The 22,529-nt window shown below is 58.7% G+C and overlaps 2 protein-coding genes across 8 annotated transcripts; one reads left to right on the top strand and one right to left on the bottom strand.

Annotated features, from left to right (window-relative positions):
* Positions 1-3: 3 nt before the first annotated feature.
* Positions 4-2,267, top strand: TREX1 (three prime repair exonuclease 1). Its single transcript, XM_081106029.1, has 2 exons — positions 4-600; positions 880-2,267. Exon 2 carries the CDS (start codon positions 899-901, stop codon positions 1,826-1,828), a length of 930 nt encoding a protein of 309 aa, XP_080962155.1. The 5' UTR covers positions 4-600; positions 880-898; the 3' UTR covers positions 1,829-2,267.
* SHISA5 (shisa family member 5) lies at positions 2,259-20,139 on the bottom strand. 7 transcript variants are annotated; one of them, XM_081106033.1, is made up of 7 exons: positions 19,963-20,121; positions 17,707-17,860; positions 8,414-8,529; positions 7,358-7,432; positions 3,905-4,020; positions 3,404-3,616; positions 2,259-3,318 (listed from the first exon to the last, which is right to left on the bottom strand). In XM_081106033.1, the coding sequence occupies exons 3-7, from the start codon at positions 8,527-8,529 to the stop codon at positions 3,239-3,241; spliced, it is 600 nt and encodes a 199-aa protein (XP_080962159.1). In that variant the 5' UTR covers positions 17,707-17,860; positions 19,963-20,121; the 3' UTR covers positions 2,259-3,238. The 7 variants fall into 7 exon arrangements, with proteins under 7 accessions (XP_080962159.1, XP_080962160.1, XP_080962158.1 ...); XM_081106034.1 differs by lacking the exon at positions 19,963-20,121 and adding an exon at positions 19,622-19,943; XM_081106032.1 differs by lacking the exon at positions 8,414-8,529 and having other exon boundaries at positions 17,707-17,853; positions 19,963-20,139.
* Between the last annotated feature and the right edge of the window lie 2,390 nt (positions 20,140-22,529).

Below are 22,529 nucleotides of genomic sequence, written 5' to 3'. Positions count from 1 at the left end.
TGTGTTGCCTGAGTCTGGTCTGTGCTGGCGAGGGGGAGGGATGGAGCAGCTACACCAGGGAAGGCTGGATCCTTCTTCCGGTCCGGCTGCAGGAGCCGTCCCTATGGCAACAGCCTGCCCGGAGGAAGGAGCCCTGCCCTGCCTGTGGAATTGTCCTGAGTCATGGCTTTGGGCTGAGGCCATGGGAAGAAACCATTGTACAGCCAGGAAGGAGGCAGCCCTGGGGAAGGGGGCTCAGGCTGGGTGCCCAGTGCCAGGGCAGGGGCTGCTGTCAAGCTGAAGTCCCTGTGGGCCTTCCCCATGGCCTGGAACCACTGCCCGTCCTGGCGTGCTCTCGCAGGTGGGAGGGCCGGTGCACCGTGCAGGCACAGCTAGAGATCTGAGGCCTTTGGGGAGTCGGGGGCGGGGAGGGCCTGCGAGGCATGGGTGTTGGCAAGAGAGGAACCGGGCAGGCTGACTGGCAGGGCGGGCCCAGTCACACAGCAGCTGTAGGCGGCTCCGGCTAAGTTTCACTTCCCGCCTCTGGGGCCAGCAGCGAGAGCCGTGTGCTGTGTGCCGTGTGCCGGAGTCACTGCCACCCACCGGTCTGCCTGCCGCTTGGTAAGTGAGGACCCTGGATTGGGCAGGGTGGGAAGGCCAAGGGCTCCACCCCCACCCCCCCCACCCCTCCCCACCCCCGACTAAGTGGGTACTAGGGGAGAAACCAAACCTCCCCCAGTTGAGAGCTGCTCACACCAGACGCCACCTACTCGCTGGCTTCCTGCCCTGAAAGTGGGCTCTGGAGCTCACCAGCTGTGCAGGGGCCAGAGCAGTGCCTGCCCCCTCCCACCCCACCTCAGACTGTGTCCCTGGGGCACTCACACCACTCTGTCCTCCCAGGCTCAGGCAGGCATCCACCATGCGCTCGCAGGCCCCGCCCCCAGGCCCCATGCAGACCCTGATCTTCCTGGACCTGGAGGCCACCGGCCTGCCCTTCTCCCAGCCCAAGATCACAGAGCTGTGCCTGCTGGCCGTCCACAGATGTGCCCTGGAGAGTCCGCCCGCCCCGCAGCGGCCTCTGACGGCGCCCCCGCCACCCCGCGTGGTGGACAAGCTCTCCCTGTGTGTGGCGCCAGGGAAGGCCTGCAGCCCTGCGGCCAGCGAGATCACCGGCCTGAGCACCGCCACGCTGGTAGCGCATGGGCGCCAGTGCTTCGACGCCGACCTGGTCCACCTGCTCCGAGCCTTCCTGCAGCGCCAGCCGCAGCCCTGGTGCCTTGTGGCGCACAACGGGGACCGCTACGACTTCCCCCTGCTCCAGGCAGAGCTGGCCATGCTGGGCCTCGCCAGCGCGCTGGACGGTGGCTTCTGTGTGGATAGCATCGCCGCCCTGAAGGCTCTGGAGCAGGCCGGCCGGCCCCCCGAGCAGGGCCCGCGGAGGAGCTACAGCCTGGGCAGCATCTACACGCGCCTGTATGGGCAGGCGCCGCCGGACTCGCACACGGCCGAGGGGGACGTCCTCGCCCTGCTTAGCATCTGCCAGTGGCGGCCCCGGGCCCTGCTGCAGTGGGTGGATGCCCACGCCAGGCCCTTCAGTGCCGTCGAGCCCATGTACGGGGCCACGGCCGCCACTGGCGCCACCTCCAGGTCGCCTGCTGCCACGGCCTCGGCGCTCCTGGGCAGAGCCAGGCATGCCCGTCGCAGCCTTGGGGCCAGCGTCCTTCCCCTAGGGCAGGGCCCCGCGTCCTCACCCAGGGAGGGACTCCTGGCCCCACTGAGCCTGCTGGCCTTGCTGACAGTGGCGCTGGCCACACTGTACGGGCTGTCCCTGGGCTCAGCTGCGCAGTAGCTGAGAGGAAAGCCTGACAATAAAGACCCCGCACTGAGCGCTCGCGTCCTCCATTTCCTCGGCAGCTGCAGCGCCTGCACCTCTGCCCCGCTCAGCCCCGGGGACGGCACAGAGGCGGCACAACCTTGTCCCTTCGCCCCTCATCCTCGCTCGCAGGACGGTCAGACGTCTGAGCCCAAGTGCTGGATGGAAACGGTACCAGGCCCAGTGCCCCAGGCAGCCCTGGCCGGTGCAGCTGAGTTGGTGGAGCGACCTCCTGGGCACCAAAAGGCTGCTGGTTCAACTCCTGGTGAGGGCACATGCCCGGGTTGCCAGCTTGATCCCCAGTAGGAGGCAGGAGGCATGCAGGAGGCAGCCAAATGATTTGTTCTTGCGTTGATGTTCCTTTCCCATCTTCTAAAAGTCAATTTTTAAAGAAGGAAGGGCCAGTAGCTCAAAATGTCTGCATTTATTATAAACCAACATACAGCTCCCAGACTCAGAAACGCATCAACAGTACAAAGTTGAGACAGATCTGGCGAGACAGTCAGAGGGACGGGGACACTGAGGTATTCGTATCTGGGCCAGCAGCCACCCGGGGCCCCCCACCTTGGTTCAGAGGCTGGTGGCCCAGTGTCCCTGCTGCCAGGACAATGGAACGAGGCTCCAGGAGCTGGTGTGAGGGAGACGGGAATTGTCAGGTCAGATGGTCCCTCTCCTCTGGGCCAATGTCCCTCTGGGGCCCAGGGGTTTCAGCCTCAGCAACTATCACATACATTTTAAAACAAAAGAGGCAAAAAAAAGTTTGGATAAAAGTACAACGAAGACACTGCAGGGAGGACACCTGAGTGTGTAGGTGGACAGCGGCCACCCTGTCCACCTGTGTCGGGGGCCGGGGCAGCAGCACCGAGGCGGATGCGGCCTCCAGGTGGTCCCAGGGCCTGGCTCCAGGGAACGATGGGATCAAAACCCAGCTTACCCCGGCCCCACCCACCGCCCCGCAGCTCTGTTCTGTGAGGGAGGCCACACCTGGGGGCAGGCATGGCCTCAAGCGGGCTGGCCACTGCGGAGCCCGAGCATGTGCGCTCGCTGCCCACAAAAGGCGGGGCTGTCCTAGTGACGACCCCCGGTCTCCCGGGCGGTCTGGCCAGGAGCTCACCCCATTCTTTGAGTTTTGCTTGGGATTTCAGGGAAGCATAATTTGAAGTGAGGAAGAGATCAAAGGACGGTTCCAGCAACTCTGGTGAGGCTCATCCCCACCTTGTCATCATCACGTGTACAAACAGGACACACACACCGCACAGGTTGAAAGGCTGTGCCTGCATAGCCGCACAAGCACGCACACACATGGACACACAAGCACGCACACACGTGGACACACGCGCACACACGCGCGCGCCGCATCAAGTGGCAGCCAGAGATGCAGTGCGTTCAGCGGGTGGCCTTCGGGGGGTCCATGTAGGCTGGGTTGTAAGGAGGCTGGCTGGCAGGATAGGCCATGGCTGCATCCCCTGGAAACAGAGAGGGCAGAGTGGCTGCGGGCGCCGCGGGAGCGGGAGCCGGAGCCGGGCAGGGTCAGAGCGGCACTGGACTCACCAGCCAAGGTCTCGTGGTAGGCAGGCGGGCCCACGGGCTGGGCGGGGTACGGGGGTGGGTACTGCGTCGGGTAGGGTGCCGCCACCATCCCTGGCTGGGGGGCGATGGGGTGGTAGCCCTGGTACGACGGCCCGGGGTAGCTGGGTGGCACGCTTGCAGGCTGAGGGTAGGGGGCGTGCACCACCGTGGTGGACGTGGTGGTGGTCACAACCGCTGTGGAGAGAATCTGTCAGGACCCTCGGCTTGCCCCGCCCTCCCTCCAGCGTAACCCAATCAGGGCCCTGGGCGCCCATGGCCCCGCCCTCCCTCCAGCGTAACCCAATCAGGGCCTGGGCGCTCCTGACCCCGCCCTCCCTCCAGCGTAACCCAATCAGGGCCCTGGGCGCCCGTGGCCCCGCCCTCCCTCCAGCGTAACCCAATCAGGGCCCTGGGCGCCCGTGGCCCCGCCCTCCCTCCAGGTAACCCAATCAGGGCCCGGGCGCTCCCTCGGGACGTGCTTACGGCGGGGGCGGCAGCACATCTTGTACAAACAGCAGCAGGAGCAGGTGAAGCAGGCGATGATGGTGACAATGAAGAGCACAAAGATGGTCAGGCCGATGGCTATGGTGGCCCCGGACCTGCCAAAGAGCCGGCATGACCCGGGGCCTCGGCCCAGCCAGGACCCCGCCCCCCCGGGCGCCCCCCCAAGGAGGAAACGCTGGGCTGCGCGGGCGGGGCGCTTCCGGGTGTGTGGCTGGAACCCCAACCTCGGTTTCCTCCGGGCGGACCGGCTGAGTCTGCCCCCCCTCACCCCCCGCCCGGCGCCCCGTCTCGTCCACCGCCAACCCCCAGCGCCTGGTCATCGACCGCAAACCGCAGCCGGCGCTGTGCTTCACGCCAAAGGCTCGGTGATGGGCGAGACGGACTAGTCCTGCCCGGAGCCCACCGGCCGGGACGCGGAGCCGGGGCAGCGGGAGGGGAGGGGCCGGCCTCGGCGCTGCAGACTCCCATCCGGGCAGGGCCGTCCCGGGGTGCCCGCGCCAGGTGCTCACGTGCACCCCGCACCCCTGGGCCTCCCGGTGGGAAAACGAAGGGCCCCCCGCCGGCCCCGCCGAGAGCCAGGCTCTCCCAGGAAGCAGGCTGGGCCGAGGGTCACCGCTCGGGCTTTCAGGGCCGACAGGGCCCCTGCCCCGGGGGTTCCTCGGCCCAGGCGGCGCCTGGGGGGGGGGGGGCAGATGGACAGACCCTTACGCTGCACCCCAAGTGCCCGCACTCGCGGGGCGTGCGGCCGGCCAGCAGGCGCCTTCCCGCCGCCGAGGCCCCGCATCGCCAGGAGGGAGACACACTCCCCCAGGCTGTGCCCGGGAGGGCAGGCGGCGCTGGCTCCCCCGTCCGTCCGTCCGTCCGTGCCACACACACGCGGTGCCCAGGCTCACCCCATGTCAGCCTCCCTCACTCAGGTCCTCCGCCGACTCCCCGCTCCCATCCTGTCACTCCGTGTCATCTCCTCCCCTTTCCTCTCGCCGCCTCTTTCGACACCTCTTTCGGGGAAAAGGAAAGTGAACCCCTGGCCCTGCCTCCCCTGACGTCAGAGCAGGAAGCTGGGGCCTCTTAAAGCCACAGCCGGTGCGCCCTGGGGGGACCTGCACGGGGCGGTGAGCCTCTGGGGGCCCATCCTCGCTTCTCCCCTCCCCCCCTCCTCCCCCCTCCTCCCTGAAACATAAAACAAAACAGAAAGAGAAGCCTCTTCGCAGAAAGGGGACCTGCCCACTCGGGATTCATGACCAGAGGCCGCGGGGCCACTGTCCACAGAACCACCCCCTCCTCCAGCCACGCTCTTCAGGCCTAAGGCCGGCGTCTTATTTGTTTGCTTTGTTTTGTTAATCCTCTCGGACCCTATGTTTCCATTGATTTTTTTTTTTTTTTGAGAAAGTGGGAGGGAGGGAGAGAGACACATTCATTGGTTGCCACCTGCACGGGCCCTGATCAGGGCCAGGATACGTTCCCTTGACCGGAATCGAACCTGGGACCCTTCGGTCTGCGGGCCGACGCTCTGTCCACTGAGCCAAACCGGCCAGGGCTAGTGTATCTTTTATACCAGAGAGGCTTATGGCTCAAAGGGCCCACGCATAATACGGAGATAATTAAATGTGGGTGTCAGGGCACATGCCCAGGTTGCAGGCTCGATCCCCAGTGGGGGCTGTGCAGGAGGCAGCCGATCGATGTTTCTCTCTCATCAATGTTTCAATCTCTCTGTCCCTCTCTCTTCAATAAAATCACTAAAAACATTTAAAATAGATAGACAGATAGATACAGATATATGGGTTTATAGGTAGATAGATACAGATATATGTGACTTCCTGGTTTTCCTGGGCTTCAGGAATGCCAAGATTAAAGGGTGAAATGGGGCCCAAAGAAGATAAAGGATTACCTGGATTTCATGGCAAAAAGAGTACAAAAGGTGAAAGGGGAAGCTGGTTTGCCTGGCCTTCCCGGATGTGCCGGGAGCCTGCCCCATCGCCCGTCCCCATACACGCACCACCATCACCCGTCACTGTGTCCCCCCCTGCCCCATCGCCCGCCCCGTACACGCACCACCATCACCCAGCACTGTGTCCCCCCCTGCTCAGTGCGCCCGCCCCGTACACGCACCACCATCACCCAGCACTGTGTCCCCCCCTGCTCAGTGCGCCCGCCCCGTACACGCACCACCATCACCCAGCACTGTGTCCCCCCCTGCTCAGTGCGCCCGCCCCGTACACGCACCACCATCACCCAGCACTGTGTCCCCCCCTGCTCAGTGCGCCCGCCCCGTACACGCACCACCATCACCCGTCACTGTGTCCCCCTCTGCTCAGTGCGCCCGCCCCGTACACGCACCACCATCACCCAGCACTGTGTCCCCCCCTGCTCAGTGCGCCCGCCCCGTACACGCACCACCATCACCCGTCACTGTGTCCCCCCCTGCTCAGTGCGCCCGCCCCATACACGCACCACCATCACCCAGCACTGTGTCCCCCTCTGCCCCATCGCCCGCCCCGTACACGCACCACCATCACCCGTCACTGTGTCCCCCCCTGCTCAGTGCGCCCGCCCCGTACACGCACCACCATCACCCAGCACTGTGTCCCCCTCTGCCCCATCGCCCGCCCCGTACACGCACCACCATCACCCGTCACTGTGTCCCCCCCTGCCCCATCGCCCGCCCCGTACACGCACCACCATCACCCAGCACTGTGTCCCCCCCTGCTCTGTGCGCCCGCCCCGTACATGCACCACCATCACCCAGCACTGTGTCCCCCCCTGCTCTGTGCGCCCGCCCCGTACACGCACCACCATCACCCGTCACTGTGTCCCCCCCTGCCCCATCGCCCGCCCCGTACACGCACCACCATCACCCGTCACTGTGTCCCCCCCTGCCCCATCGCCCGCCCCGTACACGCACCACCATCACCCAGCACTGTGTCCCCCCCTGCTCTGTGCGCCCGCCCCGTACACGCACCACCATCACCCAGCACTGTGTCCCCCCCTGCTCTGTGCGCCCGCCCCGTACACGCACCACCATCACCCAGCACTGTGTCCCCCTCTGCTCAGTGCGCCCGCCCCGTACACGCACCACCATCACCCGTCACTGTGTCCCCCCCTGCTCTGTGCGCCCGCCCCGTACACGCACCACCATCACCCAGCACTGTGTCCCCCTCTGCTCGGTGCGCCCGCCCGTCACTGAGTCAATGTGAACACCCACCCTTGGCCTTTCAAATCCCAACCCCCAACCAGGGTCACTCCCAGCCCCAACACAATGATAAGGATACAACTTCCCAGCATAAGGATCAAGACATGGTGAGGGCTCCCAGGGGACGCTTTTGGGGGGCTCCACCCCGTGACTCTGTCTCCTCCCAGCCCCCGTCCCCACTCCCCCTGAGCCCCCTTGACACCTCCGCCAGAAAGACACCCCAACCTGCTGGCTGTACTTACCCTGGCAGGGGGTTGGTGTCTATGTCGGTGTACTTCAGCGACGTCTCCACCATGTTATTCCTGACACTGGCCAAGCTGCAAAGAGGAAAGCCCATGATTAACACAACCCACCCCGCCAGCACGCCAGGAGCGTGCGCGCGTGCACGCGCGCGCACACACACACACACACACACACACGCGTTAGCGCACGGAGCTCGCACAGGAGCCAACCCGGGACGGGGCCGGGCATCCTGAGGGCGGATGGCCCGCACACTCCCAGGGTCTCGGGCGACAATGCCATGCATTCTTCTCAAGTGCACACGGGACCGTCCCCAGGACAGACCACACCTGAGGCCACAACACAAGTCCCAACAGATTTGAAAAGACAGCTGTCATACAAAGTACCTTCTCTGACCACAATGGGATGGAGTTAAAAATCAGTAACAGGCCCTGACTGGCGTGGCTTGGTGGGTAGAGCGTCAGTCTGCAGACTGAAAGGTCCCAGGGTCAATTCTGGTCAAGAGCATGTACCTTGGTTGCGGGCACATCCCCAGTAGGGAGTGTGCAGGAGGCAGCTGATCGATGTTTCTCTCTCATCGACGTTTCTAACTATCCCTCTCCCTTCTTCTCTGTAACAAAATCAATAAAATATATATTTTTAAAATCAGTAATAGAAGATTACAATGCCACAGTGTTAAAAAAAATGCCAAAAATAACTCAGACCTTGGAAATGAATTAATCTGGTACAAAAATATTTAAATTAAAAAAACAAAACACCCAGTGGGTTAAATAAATCCTGAAGGAACAGAACTTTAATAGTGAGATGGTATTACACTCAAGAAGGTGGGGAAAAATAGTGCGAACTCCCACAGAAGGAAGGACTTAAGAAAGGTAAGTGCAAAGTTAAAGAGAGCGGCCGCAGAAAGTCAGAGAAGAAGAGAACCGAAGCGGGAAGACATCTGGCAAGACTAACAGCCGTGAAAAGGGGAAATGATACCAAAGGAAAAACATGCAGAAGGAAAGAAGGGGAAGTGGCTGTAGGTACAACAGAGATTTTAAAAATAATAACAGCCGCACCCTGGCCGGGTTGGCTCAGTGGGTTGAGTGTCAGCCCGCGGACAGAAGGGTCCCGGGTTCTGCTGGAAGCCGGTCCATCCTTGCTGCTTGACACAGTCGCTGCAGGATAGAAACATCTGCACAGCATATGTTTCAAGGGACCTGGCGTATATGGCCTACTGTTCTTAATATGTTTGCTCCCCTTAGCGCTGTGTGTTTTAACCAAGGTCACCTCTCAGAGAAAGGTTGTTTCCCCAGGTAGGGATTTTTCCCTGGAGTCAGGGAGGGGATAAAACTCCTTAACTAAGTGCCAGGCGGGTAGTTAATCACTTTAACTACAAACAATCACGCTTAAGCTACATAATCTTTACTCCCTGGAATGGAGATAAGAAACGCCCTAACCTTTGCAATAGAAATTGACAGGATTAAAATCAACTGGTATAAATACGGATGTAACAAGACAATAAACACCAGAACTTCGCTGGAGATCCCAGACCAGAACTTGGCTGGAGATCCTGGCTAGAGATCCTGGCTAGGCTGCTGATCAACTGAACGCTGTCTCCGTGTCATTCCTTCTTCGCCGACTCCGTCCACACTTTTGGGGACCCCTGGACCCGCTGGGGTTGGACCCCAGCATCTGGCGCCCGAACAGGGACCCTTAGGTAAGTCCCCCCGTACTTGGGACAGATAGGACTGCACCGTAGGGTGCTGCAGACCCGCCCTATAGAGGATAAGTAGGGTAAGCGGGTAGTTAGTACAGAACTTAGATTGACAAGATGGGTCATACTGAGTCTAAAGAAAAAAGACTCTGTATTAATCTTTTAACGCATATGCTTGCTAGCAGAGGAGTTAAGGTTACTCCCAGTCAGACAAAAAGTTTTATAGAAGAAGTATGTCAATGGCTTCCAGAGGATGGAACTGTTAATTTATAAACTAGGACTAAAGAAGGAGAGCAATTAAAGAACTATTACAGCTACCATGGATCTGAGAAGGTCCCGGCAGATACCTTCTCTTTCTGGAATTCAATTTGTGACACCTTGGCACCAGAGGCAAAAACGGTTGAACTTTCTCAAACTTTAAATAGTCCCTCGGCTCCACCTAGAGAGGATACATCATTATTGTCTCCAGCTCAATCTAAAAGCAAGGTAGCTATGCCTGCTGATCGGAAGGAGAATAAATATCATAAACATGACCATTGGTCCTTTCCAGTCAGTAGAGAGGAGAGAGGCCCTCCCATTCAAAACAGGCTCCCCAAATTAGAAAGGAAGCCTAAACCAGGTCCTGTGGCTCCTATGAGCTCCATGTCTAAATTTCAAAGGGCGATAAGAGAAGCTGAAGCTAATGGAGATCTTGAATTCTCACTCTGCTTCCCAGTTGCATATGAGAATGAGTCTGGTGAGGACGAAAACCCCACCTGGGAGCCTATACCTTACAAAGTACTTAAAGAATTAAAATTGGCCTGCTCTGAATATGGACCTCTAGCTCCTTACACACAAACCTTGGTAGAAACCCTAGCCAGTAAATGGATGACTCCTTATGATTGGTCACAGGTTTGTAAAGCCTGTCTCTCAGGAGGCGATTACTTATTATGGAAAACTGAATATGATGATCTTGCTAAGAGAGCTATAGCCACTAGCAAAAATTCCAGAAAAGGAATAACCCTAGACATGATATTAGGAGAAGGTGATTTTAACACGGCTCAGGAACAAATGTATATGCCCACAGAGGCACTTATTAAAGTAACCAGTTGTGCAGTAAATGCCTGGAAACCCCTACCTTATACAGCAGGAAAAACAACCACCCTTACAGAGGTTAAACAGAAGGTCGAGGAACCATATCAGGATTTCCTTTCTCGCCTCATACAGGCAGTCAAGAGAGTAATCAATAACAAAGAGGCAGCCGATATCCTAATCAAACAACTGGCTTTTGAAAATGCTAATAATACCTGTCAGGCTTTATTAAGGCTGATTTGCAGAACAGGAACTATAAATGATTTTATAAAACAGTGTGCTGATGTAAGTCCAGCATTTATACAGGGTGTAGCTATAGCTGCAGCTCTCATCCTGACATCCTGGGAGACATACCCTCAATATGTACAGGGTATAGGACAAGCCAGCAATAATACAGGTAATAAAAGAAATATGAACTGCTACTCTTGTGGCTTATCTGGGCACTTTAGCAGAGAATGCCCAAATAAAAATAATAATACTCAGGCCAGATGGCAAGCTCCTCGACAGCCTGAAAATACATTAGGGAATAATATTAATCCTCCAAAAACCGTTTGTCCCCGATGTCAGAAAGGATTCCATTGGGCAAAGGAATGTAGATCAAGATACCGTAAAAATGATCGGCCTTTAAACTCTACAAATAGCTCCCAAAGAGGTTATATCCCCTCACCTCAATTGGGAAACTTGAGAAGGGGCCAGCCCCAGGCCCCTGCAATAATAGGGGCATCAACCTTCAACCCCTCTGCAAATTTCGATCAGTCAGTGACCTCTTCAAGGCAACCCCAGGCAGTGCAGGATTGGACCTCCACTCAACCACCCATGCAGTACTAACCCCAGACTCGCCAGTAGCAGCCATTCCTACAGGAGTGTCTGGGCCGCTGCCTGAGGGAACCGTAGGTTTAATATTAGGACGGAGCTCCACCTCGTTACAGGGGATCTTAGTCATCCCAGGAGTTGTTGATGCAGACTACACAGGAGAAATACAGATTTTACTTTCCCCACCCACCACAACTACACAGATTCAGCCCAACCAGAGAATTGCCCAATTACTCCTGTTACCAATACATAAAATAGGGACAGCCGTTACCCAGGAAGCTAGAGGGGCCGGAGGCTTTGGATCTAGCGATGCAGCATTTTGGATACAAGAAATCCATGCTACTAGACCTACAAAAATTTTACAAATTCAGGGAAAACCAATTGAAGGTCTATTGGATACAGGAGCAGATGTTTCCTGCATAGCAGAGAAGGATTGGCCCTCTTCATGGCCCATGCACACCACCTCCACTTCCCTAGTAGGACTAGGCAAGGCATCTAACGTAAAAAAGAGTTCTCAGATTCTAACTTGGGCTGATGAAGATCAACATTCAGGAACATTCTGTCCCTGTGTAATTACGACTATCCCCTTTACATTATGGGGAAGAGATATCTTGTCTCAAATGGGAGTTCTATTATATAGCCCCAGCAGTGTTTGATTTACTCCTGTTACAAAATATTACAAGAAAATGAGTTTAAATATTCCTCTCCTCATCATGTTCTACAACATACTCTATTTGTAATTAATATACTAAATGTAGATTCTGAGGGAAATTCCCCGATGTACAGGCATTGGAACCCTGATCTAACTAAACCTAAAGCCCTCGTCAAATGGAGAGACTTGCTTACAGGAGCCTGGAAGGGACCTGATGTACTTTTAACCTGGGGGAGAGGATATGCTTGTATATTTCCACAGGACGCAGACTCACCTGTGTGGATTCCAGACCGTCTAGTCTGACCTTATGTCTCACCGCCCTCCATCTCTGCCTCATCATAGCACACCTGACCAGTGCCCGTCTGCAGCAGATGTGCAGCCCTGAGCTGGAACAATCTGTCCATTGGGAGGATCACATGTGCCTCCTTTTTGTCTTTCCACATGTCCCAGCTTTGCCCCACATCTCCTTTCCTTTTCCCTTTCTTTAAAATCTAACTACTTGTTTGCTGGTTCTTTGGCCTTTCTCCTTCTTTCCTGAACACAGCCTTTTCTAGAATCTCCCTACCCTACTGTTCCAGGAAGGGCACCTCCCTTTCATGCCGTGACTAGGGGTGTTTGGTATATGTCCCATACATGGAGTTGTCCTGTGCCAAGAGCCTGACATCCTGGGCTGAGAAAGCCCTGTTCCGGGACTCTCCTTTGTCCTGTATTGGCCCCTCTAACCCTTGTGTCAAGAGGGACCGTCTTCTTACAATCCAATTGCCCATAGCCGTTGCCTGAGCTCTCTGTTCATGCTGAGGTTGAAGCCTCATGGTGGCTGGTACCATTGATCTGTCTCTCACCCAATAGCGTGAGCTGGGCCCTCCATGGAGAAGAAACCTGGGTTCCCCAAGATATGTGATCATGCCGGGGCCCCGCAAGCAGGCAAGGGGATCCCAAGGCAGTTGCTGGGCATGGAGGCCAGCGGGACATAGGCTACCAAGGAGACAGAACTGAACCTCACATCACCATACTTGGCCCAGAGATGGCTGGTAGTCAAAGATGGGTAAGACCCCACAGGGTGGGGCAACCTAAGACAGGCACAGTCGGGGGGGCCCAGTAGGAGAGAACTTGGGGTTCAACAGAGGTGGGGCACAGATCCTCACCCCCCCAATGGTTCAGGGGCTTGAACACTCGCCCCTTCTGAGGAAGGTCTCCTGTCCCCATGGCTGCTTCCCGCTTCCCATGCCCAGCTCAGATCAGGACCCAGGTAAAGACAGAGACTGGCTGACAGCAGCTGCCCTCTTACTGCAACAGGACTTGTTTCCCATTTCTACCTTGGACCACAGGGAAAGGGGCAGCTGAAGGAAAGGGCTGTGTCAGGGTGCTGCCTTCTTCCCTTTCTTCTCCCTCTTTTTTTCTAAACACTTCCATGCCTTGTAGTTCTTTTGCTTTCTCTTCTTTTTCTCTCTACTACCCCCCATCTTCTATATCAGCTGACTCAGAGGGCACAGCTTACTCCTCCTCGGACACCGACACCACCATCAAGCACGGCCCTGATGGACCCTTTGATGCAGCCCTTCAACTCGCTGACGCTTCGGGAAGCCCGTCGCCAGTGATGCCGCCCGCTAGCCAGACCAACAAAGACAATCAAACCAACAACTTGAGGACAGCTGAAATCCCTTGACTGAAGAGGCCAGCAACCTTCTACAGGAATGGGGCTCCTTGTGCGCTCCATCCACTATGTTTATAGCTATGCTCACTGTCACTGCTTGCCACTCTTCTTCCAAGTCTTAAACGGCCCAATCTGAGAGGTGGCAACTGATTTGCATGCGCTATCATTTAAAAGATAAAAAAGGGGGAATTTGCCGGAAGCCGGTCCATCCTTGCTGCTTGACACAGTCGCTGCAGGAAAGAAACATCTGCACAGCATATGTTTCAAGGGACCTGGCATATATAGCATACTGTTCTTAATATGTTTGCTCCCCTTAGCGCTGTGTGTTTTAACCAAGGTCACCTCTCAGAGAAAGGTTGTTTCCCCAGGTAGGGATTTTTCCCTGGAGTCAGGGAGGGGATGAAACTCCTTAACTAAGTGCCAGGCCGGTAGTTAATCACTTTAACTACAAACAATCACGCTTAAGCTACATAATCTTTACTCCCTGGAATGGAGATAAGAAACGCCCTAACCTTTGCAATAGAAATTGACAGGATTAAAATCAACTGGTATAAATACGGATGTAACAAGACAATAAACACCAGAACTTCGCTGGAGATCCAGACCAGAACTTGGCTGAAGATCCTGGCTAGAGATCCTGGCTAGGCTGCTGATCAACTGAACGCTGTCTCCGTGTCATTCCTTCTTCGCCGACTCCGTCCACACCTTTGGGGACCCCTGGACCCGCTGGGGTTGGACTCCAGCAGGGTTTCATTCTGGTCAAGGACATATACTCAGGTTTTGGGTTCAATCCTGGGTCAGAGTGTGTGGGGGAGGCAGCTGATCCATGGTTCTCTCTCATATCGATGTTTCTTCTCTCCCTTCCTCTCTCTCTAAAATATATTTAAAATCAATAAAAATATATTTTTTCAAAAAATCAGTGTGGCCCTAACCAGCTTGACTCAGTGGATGGAGCATCAGCCTGCAGACTGAAGGGTCCCAGGTTCAATTCTGGTCAAGGGCATGTACCTTGGTTGCAGGCACCTCCCCAGTAGGGAGTGCGCAGGAGGCAGCTGATTGATGTTTCTAACTCTCTGTCCCTCTCCCTTCCTCTCTGTAAAACATCAATAAAATATATATATTTTAAAAAATCAGTGTGCAAGCTTTGGCAAACAATGGCATAGTGGGGAGTACCCAGCTGGGGCCCAGTGGTGGGAAGGCTGGGACGGAAAATCCATGGGGTGAGTCTGGTACCTGAAACTCTCTCCCGGGGGCATCACCAATGTCAGGTGGCAGCCGCAAGGCTGGGCAGAGCCTCCCAAAGCCTCAAGCGGGAGGACGAAACCCAGAGCCCACCGGGTGGGAGGCCCCAACAAAGCCCACCACTTAGACTTCAGCCTGGGAAGCTGCCCCCCATGAGGAAGGGGGACACTGAGGAGACAGCCCGCTTCTCCCCCTCCCTCTGGTCTCCGCCATCGGGCGGCTGCTCTGAGCGCCCGGGGCCCTGACAAAGGCCCCTGCAGTGCCCCCGGGAGGAGACCCCAAGCTCCACGTTTCTACAGTCCACTTGGCAGACGCCATGTCAGACACACAATCCAAAATGTCCAGGATCGCCCGACCCGACAGCCTGAACAGAAAACAACAGACACTACGGACAACAGGAATGCGGGGGCCTCCAACCCGGGGCGCCAGACGCTGACATTAAACAACACGACACACTGTTCAAGGAGATTAAAGAAAAGCTGGAACAATTCAAGAGAAACTGAAATATTTAAAATAATAATAATAAAATTCTAAGATTAAAAAATAATACAGCCGATTAATAATGAGAGCCTCCTGGTGTGGCTCAGCAGATAGAGCCTCGGCCTGCGGACCGAAGGGTCCTGGGTTCCATTCCGGTCAAGGGCGGGTACCTCGGTTGCAGGCTCCTCCCCGGCCCGGGCCCCGGTCAGGGCGAGTGCAAGAGGCAACCCATCGATGTGTTTCTCTCACATCCATGTTTCTCTCCGTCTTTCCCTCTCTCTTCCTCTCTCCCTGGAAACCAATGGAAAAACATCCTCAGGTGAGGATGTAACAAAACATTGAAAAAGAAAAAAGGAAGGATTAGACACAGCTAAGGGTATAATCCGTGAACGGGAGGGCGGGTCAAAACCAACGTACGTAAACTGAAGCCCAAGGACACAAAGGGATGGTCGATGCCAACAGAGAACTCAGTCGGTGAGACGGGAGGACAGTTCGCAGAAGGCCTGACAGGGGACCTAGACGGAGAGGAAGGAGGGAGCGGGGCAGACGCAACCCTTTCAGGGACCTGGCTGCCCGTTTCCCGAAGCTGGTGAGCAACAAGCCATGGCGCCGGAGCGCTGCAGACCTCAAGCAGCGGAAACTCAAAGAAAACCACGCCTCGGCACCTCCCGGGAGCACGTCTTAGAAGCAGTCAGAGAAAAGGCACGCCCCCTCGCAAAGGAGCAGTAACACCGCTCGCTGGCAGCTGCTTTCTCCACCGGAACCACAGACACCAGGGGACAACGGAGTAAAAGCTTTAAGGTACTGAAAGACGTTGATCACTGCCCACCCAGAAATCTGTAACCGTAAGAAAATACCCTTTCAGAAGGAAGGGGAATAAAGGCATTTTCAGACAAACAAAGCCCAGGAAAACCTGACACCAGCAGACCTGCCCTTCAAGGGAGGAAAACAGGACCTCGGTGAAGCTTGCAGCCGTGGGAAGCAGGGGAAGCAGCCAGCGGCTCCCTCTGGAGCCCCCAGGCCGTCCCCCCTCTTTCTCAGCGGGTTTCTTTCCTCCCTGAGTTCTAAGGGTCCCCACGAGGCCTGCAACCAAGGGAGCAACGGGCAGCAGCAGCTCGTCCAGGGCTGACCCCTGACCCTGTCTCCCAGGCCCCCTTCTCTCTGACTTCCCCGTGAGCCAAGGGCAGCCCCGCCTGGGCCCCTTCCTGCTGCTTTTCTGTCCCAGCCCTTCCTGTTCCGCTGTCCCAGCTTCATAAACGTCCTCTCTCGCCCAGGCCGGCTGGCTCCATGGATAGAGCGTCAGCCTGCGGACTGAAGGGTCCCAGGTTCGATTCCGGCCAAGAGCACATGCCTGGGTTGTGGGCTCAATCCCTACTCGGGGACGTGCAGGAGGCAGCCGATCCATGATTCTCTCTCATCATTGATGTTTCTCTCTCTCTCTGAAATCAATTATACATACATACGTGTGTGTGTGTGTGTGTGTGTGTGTGTGTGTATGCACTTAAAAAAACAAAACTGGGAGAATCTGCCAAAACAGAACACCTTCACTCAATGACTCAGCAATTCCACTCCTAGATGTTTATCCAGAAGAAATGTGTTTTTTTTATTTACTTATTTTTTAATTGTTTTTCTTTTCTTTTTAATATAGTTTTATTGATTTCAGAGAGGAAGAGAGAGAAATATCAATGATGAGAGAGAATCACTGATTGGCTGCCTCCTGCATGCCCCCCACTAGGGATCGAGCCCGCAACCTGGGCATGTGCCCTTGACTGGAATCGAACCCAGGACCCTTCAGTACACAAGCCAACACTGTATCCACCGAGCCAAACCAGCCAGGCAGAAATGTGTTTCTTTTAAAAGATCTGTTAACAGAGAGAGTGAGAGCGAGAGCGAGAAAGTTCTTAATATCTCTCAGAATAGCAGAAACTCCTTGGACTCTGCCAAAATGCACGTGAGGATAACTGACTCCCAAGAATGAATAACCTTTACTTTTCTAAAAAAAACAAAAAAGTGCAGGGTGAATCCATGGGCCACAGCAGGAGGGCACAGCATGGCACACTGACTGGGCCAGTCGCTGCTCTGCCCTCCCCGTGCCCTCCAGGGCCCACAAGATGGTACCTGCACAAACCACATACAACCCTCCAGGTGCCTGCGTGTACTGTGGGCACACACGCCCAGGTGCCCACCGGAGGACACGCTGGTGTAAGTACATCCAAGGGCGAGCACGGGACCAGCGGGGAACCCTGCTCAGCCCCGGCTGGGTGAGCGGGGCCTCCGGGGAGGGGAGAGCGGGCGAGGGGCGAACGGAGCAGGGTGTGGGCGTCCAGCCCCCCTGGCCCAATGCCCTCTCCATCGTTTATTTTTTTAATTTTAATTTCTTACTGATTTCAGAGAAGAAAGGAGAAGGAGAGAAAGAAACATCAATGATGAGGGAGAATCATGTATCGGCTGCCCCCTGCCTGCCCCTTACTGAGGATGGAGCCTGCAACCCGGGCCTGTGCCCTGACCGGGAATCGAACCCTGACCTCCCGGTTCCTAGGTGGACGCTCACGTTCCACTGAGCCACACGGGCCGGGTGTCCTCCACCATCTTGAAAGGGCTGAGAAGCCAGAGGGGCAAGGCCATTCCCCTCCCTGCTCAGCCCTGCTGGCGCCCCCACCGTGACCCCCGGCGATCCCACCATGACCCCAGGCGCACCCACCGTGACCCCCGGCGATCCCACCATGACCCCAGGCACACCCACCTGTCCTGATTGTCGGCACAGCCTTCCTTGTTCCAGACGGACTTCAGGATGTCGGAGCAGCAGTACTGGCTGTAGCAGGTGCCGCAGCAGAACACGGGGCAGGTCTTGGGGGAGAAGCTGTCTCCGCCGGCCGGCATGCACACCTCGCTGTGGGCTGGAGCGGAGACGCCTGCTCACCGGTGGCCAAAGGGGAAGCCTCACGCCAGGCCCCGGCCACGTCCAGGCACAGCGCCCCCCCCCCAACCTCCCCCCCGCCCCGCCTGCTTGCCTTGTGATGGGGAGTGAACTTTCTAGGTGAGCCTGACTGGGCCAGTCGTGCCCTCAGCCCTCCCGGTGCACACGGCGCGAGGGCCAAGTCCACGGCCCACAGAGCAGGGCCCAGAGGCAGAGGGTCTGGAAGGACAACCCACTTCCCAGCCCATCCACACTCGGCCCCCCTTCCTGTTCCCATCCTCGCCTCACACCTCGTCCGTCACGGCCTCCTCCGGGCTGCCCAGGCCCCCGTCACGCGGCTGAACGAGCTGCTGGGGAACAGGCACTGGGCCAGCCAATTTATTTTTTTAATCCTCACCCAAGCATATGTTTTTAGTGATTTTCAGAGCGAGAGAAATAGAGAAACATCCATGTGAGGGAGAAACATCCCAACTGGGTCCCTAGCCCAACTGGGGATCAAACCTGCAGCTGAGGTGTGTGCCCTGATGGGAATCGAACCCGCAACCTGGTGGTGTGCGTGAGGCTGCTCCAACCAGCTGAGCCACCTGGCAGGGCCCGGCCAGTTCTTGATCCTCATCCCCTCTCCCCGCCCTCGGGGAGCAGCTCAGCCCCTGCTGGACTCCACATTCAGGGGCCCAGCCCCGGCTGCACGCTCAGGGTGCTGTCTCCTGATGACTCACCAGCGGCTACAGTCACACCCACAGGTGTTCCTGGGCCCAGCCCTGCGCGGGGCTGCAGCGGTGCCTGGGCAATGCGCGTGCCCTCGGGGGCCAGGGCTCCGAGGCCCAGAACCGTCCCCAGGCTCTCGGACACACAGGTGGGATGAGGACAGAGCCGCAGGACAGTGTGGACAATGGCCCAGGACTTCGGGGGACAGGAGGTCTGCAACCTCCCAGCCAGAGGCTACAGCCGCATTCCCACGCATCCTGAAGCCACCGCAGCACAGGGCCGGTGCCCGCCGGCAGGACGGGCAGTGCAGGGTTCCGCCTGGACAGGTCCCCAAGGGAGCCAGCCGGTCCCCTGAGACGCCAACGACTGGCAGGCTGGGGAGAGGCCTGAGGGGTGGCGCTGTCACCTGGAGACGCCAGAGCCGGGCCTGGTCAGGGCACCTGGTACCTGGGGCCATCGGAGAGCAAGCGGCCGCCCACGGAGTGACCGTGGGAAGAGCTATGGACGGAGGCAGTGGGAGGCCCTCCTCCGTCCCTGGCAGCTCCAGACAGAGTCCTGCTCGGGGCACAGCTGAGGGCAGCGGGTGGGACAGGCCAGCCAGCCCCAGGCCGGCGGGCACTCAGCATGGCCCAGAGCTCGCTGGGGCCAAACACACCTGTGCCCCTCGGCCCAGAGCCCGCGACTGTGTCCTCTGACCCTCGCACACTCGTTCGAGGCTCCCCGGGCCAGGCTCTGCCCGCTCAGTTCCCACCCAGCCCCCCAGGAAATAAGGCCCTTTCCCTGAGGAAGTCCCCTCCCCGCCGGCTTCCTGGGCTGGGGCTGGGGGTGCCAATCCCTCACCCTAACGGCCCAGCCCGGCCCCCCCTGCAGATCTTCGGGCCACAGTCAGCCCAGGCCCAGGCTGGGGTGCAGCCCTCAGGCCTTAGGAGGTCCAGCCCGCGAAGGCACCGGGCAGGTCAGCAAACCCCTGTTTCTCCGTCCCCCCTCCTCTCTCCAGAATCAATCATTTTAAAAGAATTTACAGTCAACCAACCAACACCGGGGCAGTTCTGTCTCCGGATCACAGGCCTGGGGGGGGTGGGGGGGGGCCAGGGCGGGGCTCCGGCCCAAACAGAGGCCGAGGGAGGGCAGGGCGTCGCCCCCAGCCCCGGGGGGCCACCCCCGGACATCCGGGACCAGCCGCCACCCCAGCTCCCGGAGACGATGACGGCGGCAGCCTGGGGTCCGGGGTCAGGGGCGGGGGTCAGGCCGAGGTTGGCTAACACTCGGGTTCGGGGTCCGGCTGGGGAGCTCTGGGGGCGCTGCTAGGCTCGGGCCGCCGGCGAGGCCGTGGCTGCCGCCCCCCGCCCCCCCGCGGCCGGGCCCCAGGCTCACCCCCCGGAGGCAGCAGCAGCAGCAGCAGCAGCACCCGCGGCGCCGGCGCGGCCATGGCGAGCGCTGGACGGACGGACGCGCAGCTGGGCCGCCGGCCGGAAACGCGGGGCTCGAGTGCAGCCCGTCTCGGCGACCCGCGGGAACACCGGCCCCGCCCCGCCCCGCGGCCCCGAGCCCCGCCCCGGAGGGAGGGGGAGGGAGGGGGAGGGAAGGGGAGGGAGGAGGAGGGAGGGAGGGGGAGGGAGGAGGCCCCGCCCCCGCGCGATGCCGCGGTGTCCAGGGCGCCCTTGCCCACGACCCACGTGCCCGGCGGACCCTCTGCCCCGAGGCGCCTGGCAGGTGCGATGGCCCAGGCGGACCTTGGCGCCCAGCAGCTGGCACACAGTAGGCGGCACCCAGCAGGCGGCACCCAGCAGGCGGCACACAGCAGCTGGCACACAGCAGGCGGCACCCAGCAGGCGGCACCCAGCAGGCGGCACACAGCAGCTGGCACACAGTAGGCGGCACCCAGCAGGCGGCACCCAGCAGGCGGCACACAGCAGCTGGCACACAGTAGGCGGCGCCCAGCAGCTGGCACACAGCAGGCGGCACACAGCAGCTGGCACACAGTAGGCGGCACCCAGCAGGCGGCACACAGCAGCTGGCACACAGTAGGCGGCGCCCAGCAGCTGGCACACAGTAGGCGGCACCCAGCAGGCGGCACCCAGCAGGCGGCACCCAGCAGGCGGCACACAGCAGCTGGCACACAGTAGGCGGCGCCCAGCAGCTGGCACACAGCAGGCGGCACACAGCAGCTGGCATACAGCAGGCGGCACACAGTAGGCGGCACACAGCAGGCGGCGCCCAGCAGCTGGCACACAGCAGGCGGCGCCCAGCAGGCACACAACCAACCCAGGCCCCTTTGGGGTCTAGTCCCGAGCCTGACAGGTCCCCGGCCCAGAGGACGTGACGCAGTTCAGCCCCTGGGGGCGCCCCTATTTCTAGGGCCTCCAGCCCCGGTCCCAGCGGCTCAGCCCTGGCGGGGGCCTGCCCTGGGAGACGATCGGATTGGCAGCCCGGGGCACAGGGCGCCGGCTGCCCTCCGCGTGGGGCCGTGGCGCCCAGCACCACCGGCGGCTCCAGACGCCCGAAGCCCGGAGGCCCGCGGGCAGCGGGTGCCATCGCCCGAGCGCCTATGGGAGGCAGTCAACTGCTGTTCCCCTCTCTCTACCTTCCTCTCTCCAAAATCAATAAAAACATTAAAATTTTTTGAAGCCAATAAAGATTTAATTAAAAAAAAAAAAGGTGCCAGCCCCGCCGGGCGACCTAGGAGCCAGGAGGTCACGGCTGGAGTCCAGTCAAGGGCAGGAGCCGGGGTTTTGGGCTCGCTCCCCAGCCGGGGGCCTGCAGGAGGCAGGCGATGCGTGATTCTCTCATCAGCGATGTCTCTCCCTCTCCCTTCCTCTCTGAAATCAATAAAAATATCTATATTTTTAAAAGGCGCCAGCAGATTCTCTGATGAGAGTGAGCTTCCTGGCTCACGGATGGCCTCTGTCTGTGCCCCTCCCCCGGCAGGAGGGTGGGGGAGAGGGGACCTCGTGCCAGCCGCTGAGCCAAACCCCCAGCCTAGGAGAACCAGTTTGGGGCTGGAGCCTTTTTTCCCAATATGTGCCCTGACCGGGAAGCGCACCCTGACCTCCTGGTTCAGAGGTGGACGCTCACCCCTGAGCCACACCGGCCGGCAGGCCTGGAACCTGTGCGTACAGCCTGGACGCCGCGCCTGGGGCTGCCCAGGGGAGCCATACCCAGTGACGCCCAAAAGCCAGCGCCAGGCAGAGTGTGGGTGCAGCCCCCGTCCCGGGCTGACCTCGGCCAGGCGCGGCCAGCGGGACATGGAGCCTGTCGGGCCCTGCCCTCCCCGCGCACCCCGCACCCAGCCCCTCTCCTCAGCTCAGGAAGCACAGTGGCCACAGGCTCACTCCCCGGCCAGAGCCCAGCCCAGCAGCGGCCGAGCCCTGGCCAGTGGGCTCAGCTGTGGGAGCATCGTCCAGGGCACCGCAGTGTCACGGGTTTCTTTGGTTTTGTTTTATGTAATGTTAACTTTTTAATCAACTTTTTCTCTTTTTTATATTTTTGATTTAAGAGAAGAAGGGAGAGGGAGAGAGGGAATTATTGATTGGCTGCCTCTTGCACCCACCCCACCGCCCCGGGGAACGAGCCCGCAAACCGGGCATGTGCCCTGACTGGAATCGAACCCGGGCCCCTACAGTCCGCAGGCCGATGCTCTACCCACTGGTGCGTTCAAAATACATGTGGGAGGGCCCAGCCGGTGTGGCTCAGCAGGTAGAGCCCTGGCCTTCGGACCAATGGGGCCTGGGTTCGATTCTGGTCAAGGCCACATACCTCGGTTGCAGGCTCCTCCCCGGCCTGGGCCCGGTCGGGGCTCATGCAGGAGGCAGCCCATCAATGTCTCCCTCACGTTGGCATTTCTCTCCGTCTCTCCCTCTCTCTAAAAACCTATGAAAAGCATCCTCAGGTGAAGATTAACAAAAATAAGAAGAAAATAATAGAACAAATGTGGGGTGAGG

This window comes from Myotis nattereri (assembly GCF_964212035.1).
Source record: "Myotis nattereri genome assembly, chromosome: 14".
Lineage (NCBI taxonomy): Eukaryota > Metazoa > Chordata > Mammalia > Chiroptera > Vespertilionidae > Myotis > Myotis nattereri.
Note: the sequence above shows the minus strand (reverse complement) of the source record. Positions and strands in the feature narration are given on the sequence as shown.

Coding starts and splice junctions, on each gene's coding strand:
- TREX1 (XM_081106029.1), top strand. CDS start 899: ATGCGCTCGCAGGCCCCGCCCCCAGGCCCCATGCAGACCCTGATCTTC.
- SHISA5 (XM_081106030.1), bottom strand. CDS start 20,017: ATGGCCGCGCCGGCGCCGCGGGTGCTGCTGCTGCTGCTGCTGCTGCCT. Junction 17,861..19,962: donor GCTGCTGCTGCCTCCGGGGG/GTGAGCCTGGGG, acceptor TCTCCGCTCCAG/CCCACAGCGAGGTGTGCATG. Junction 7,433..17,706: donor TGTGCCGACAATCAGGACAG/GTGGGTGTGCCT, acceptor TCCTCTTTGCAG/CTTGGCCAGTGTCAGGAATA.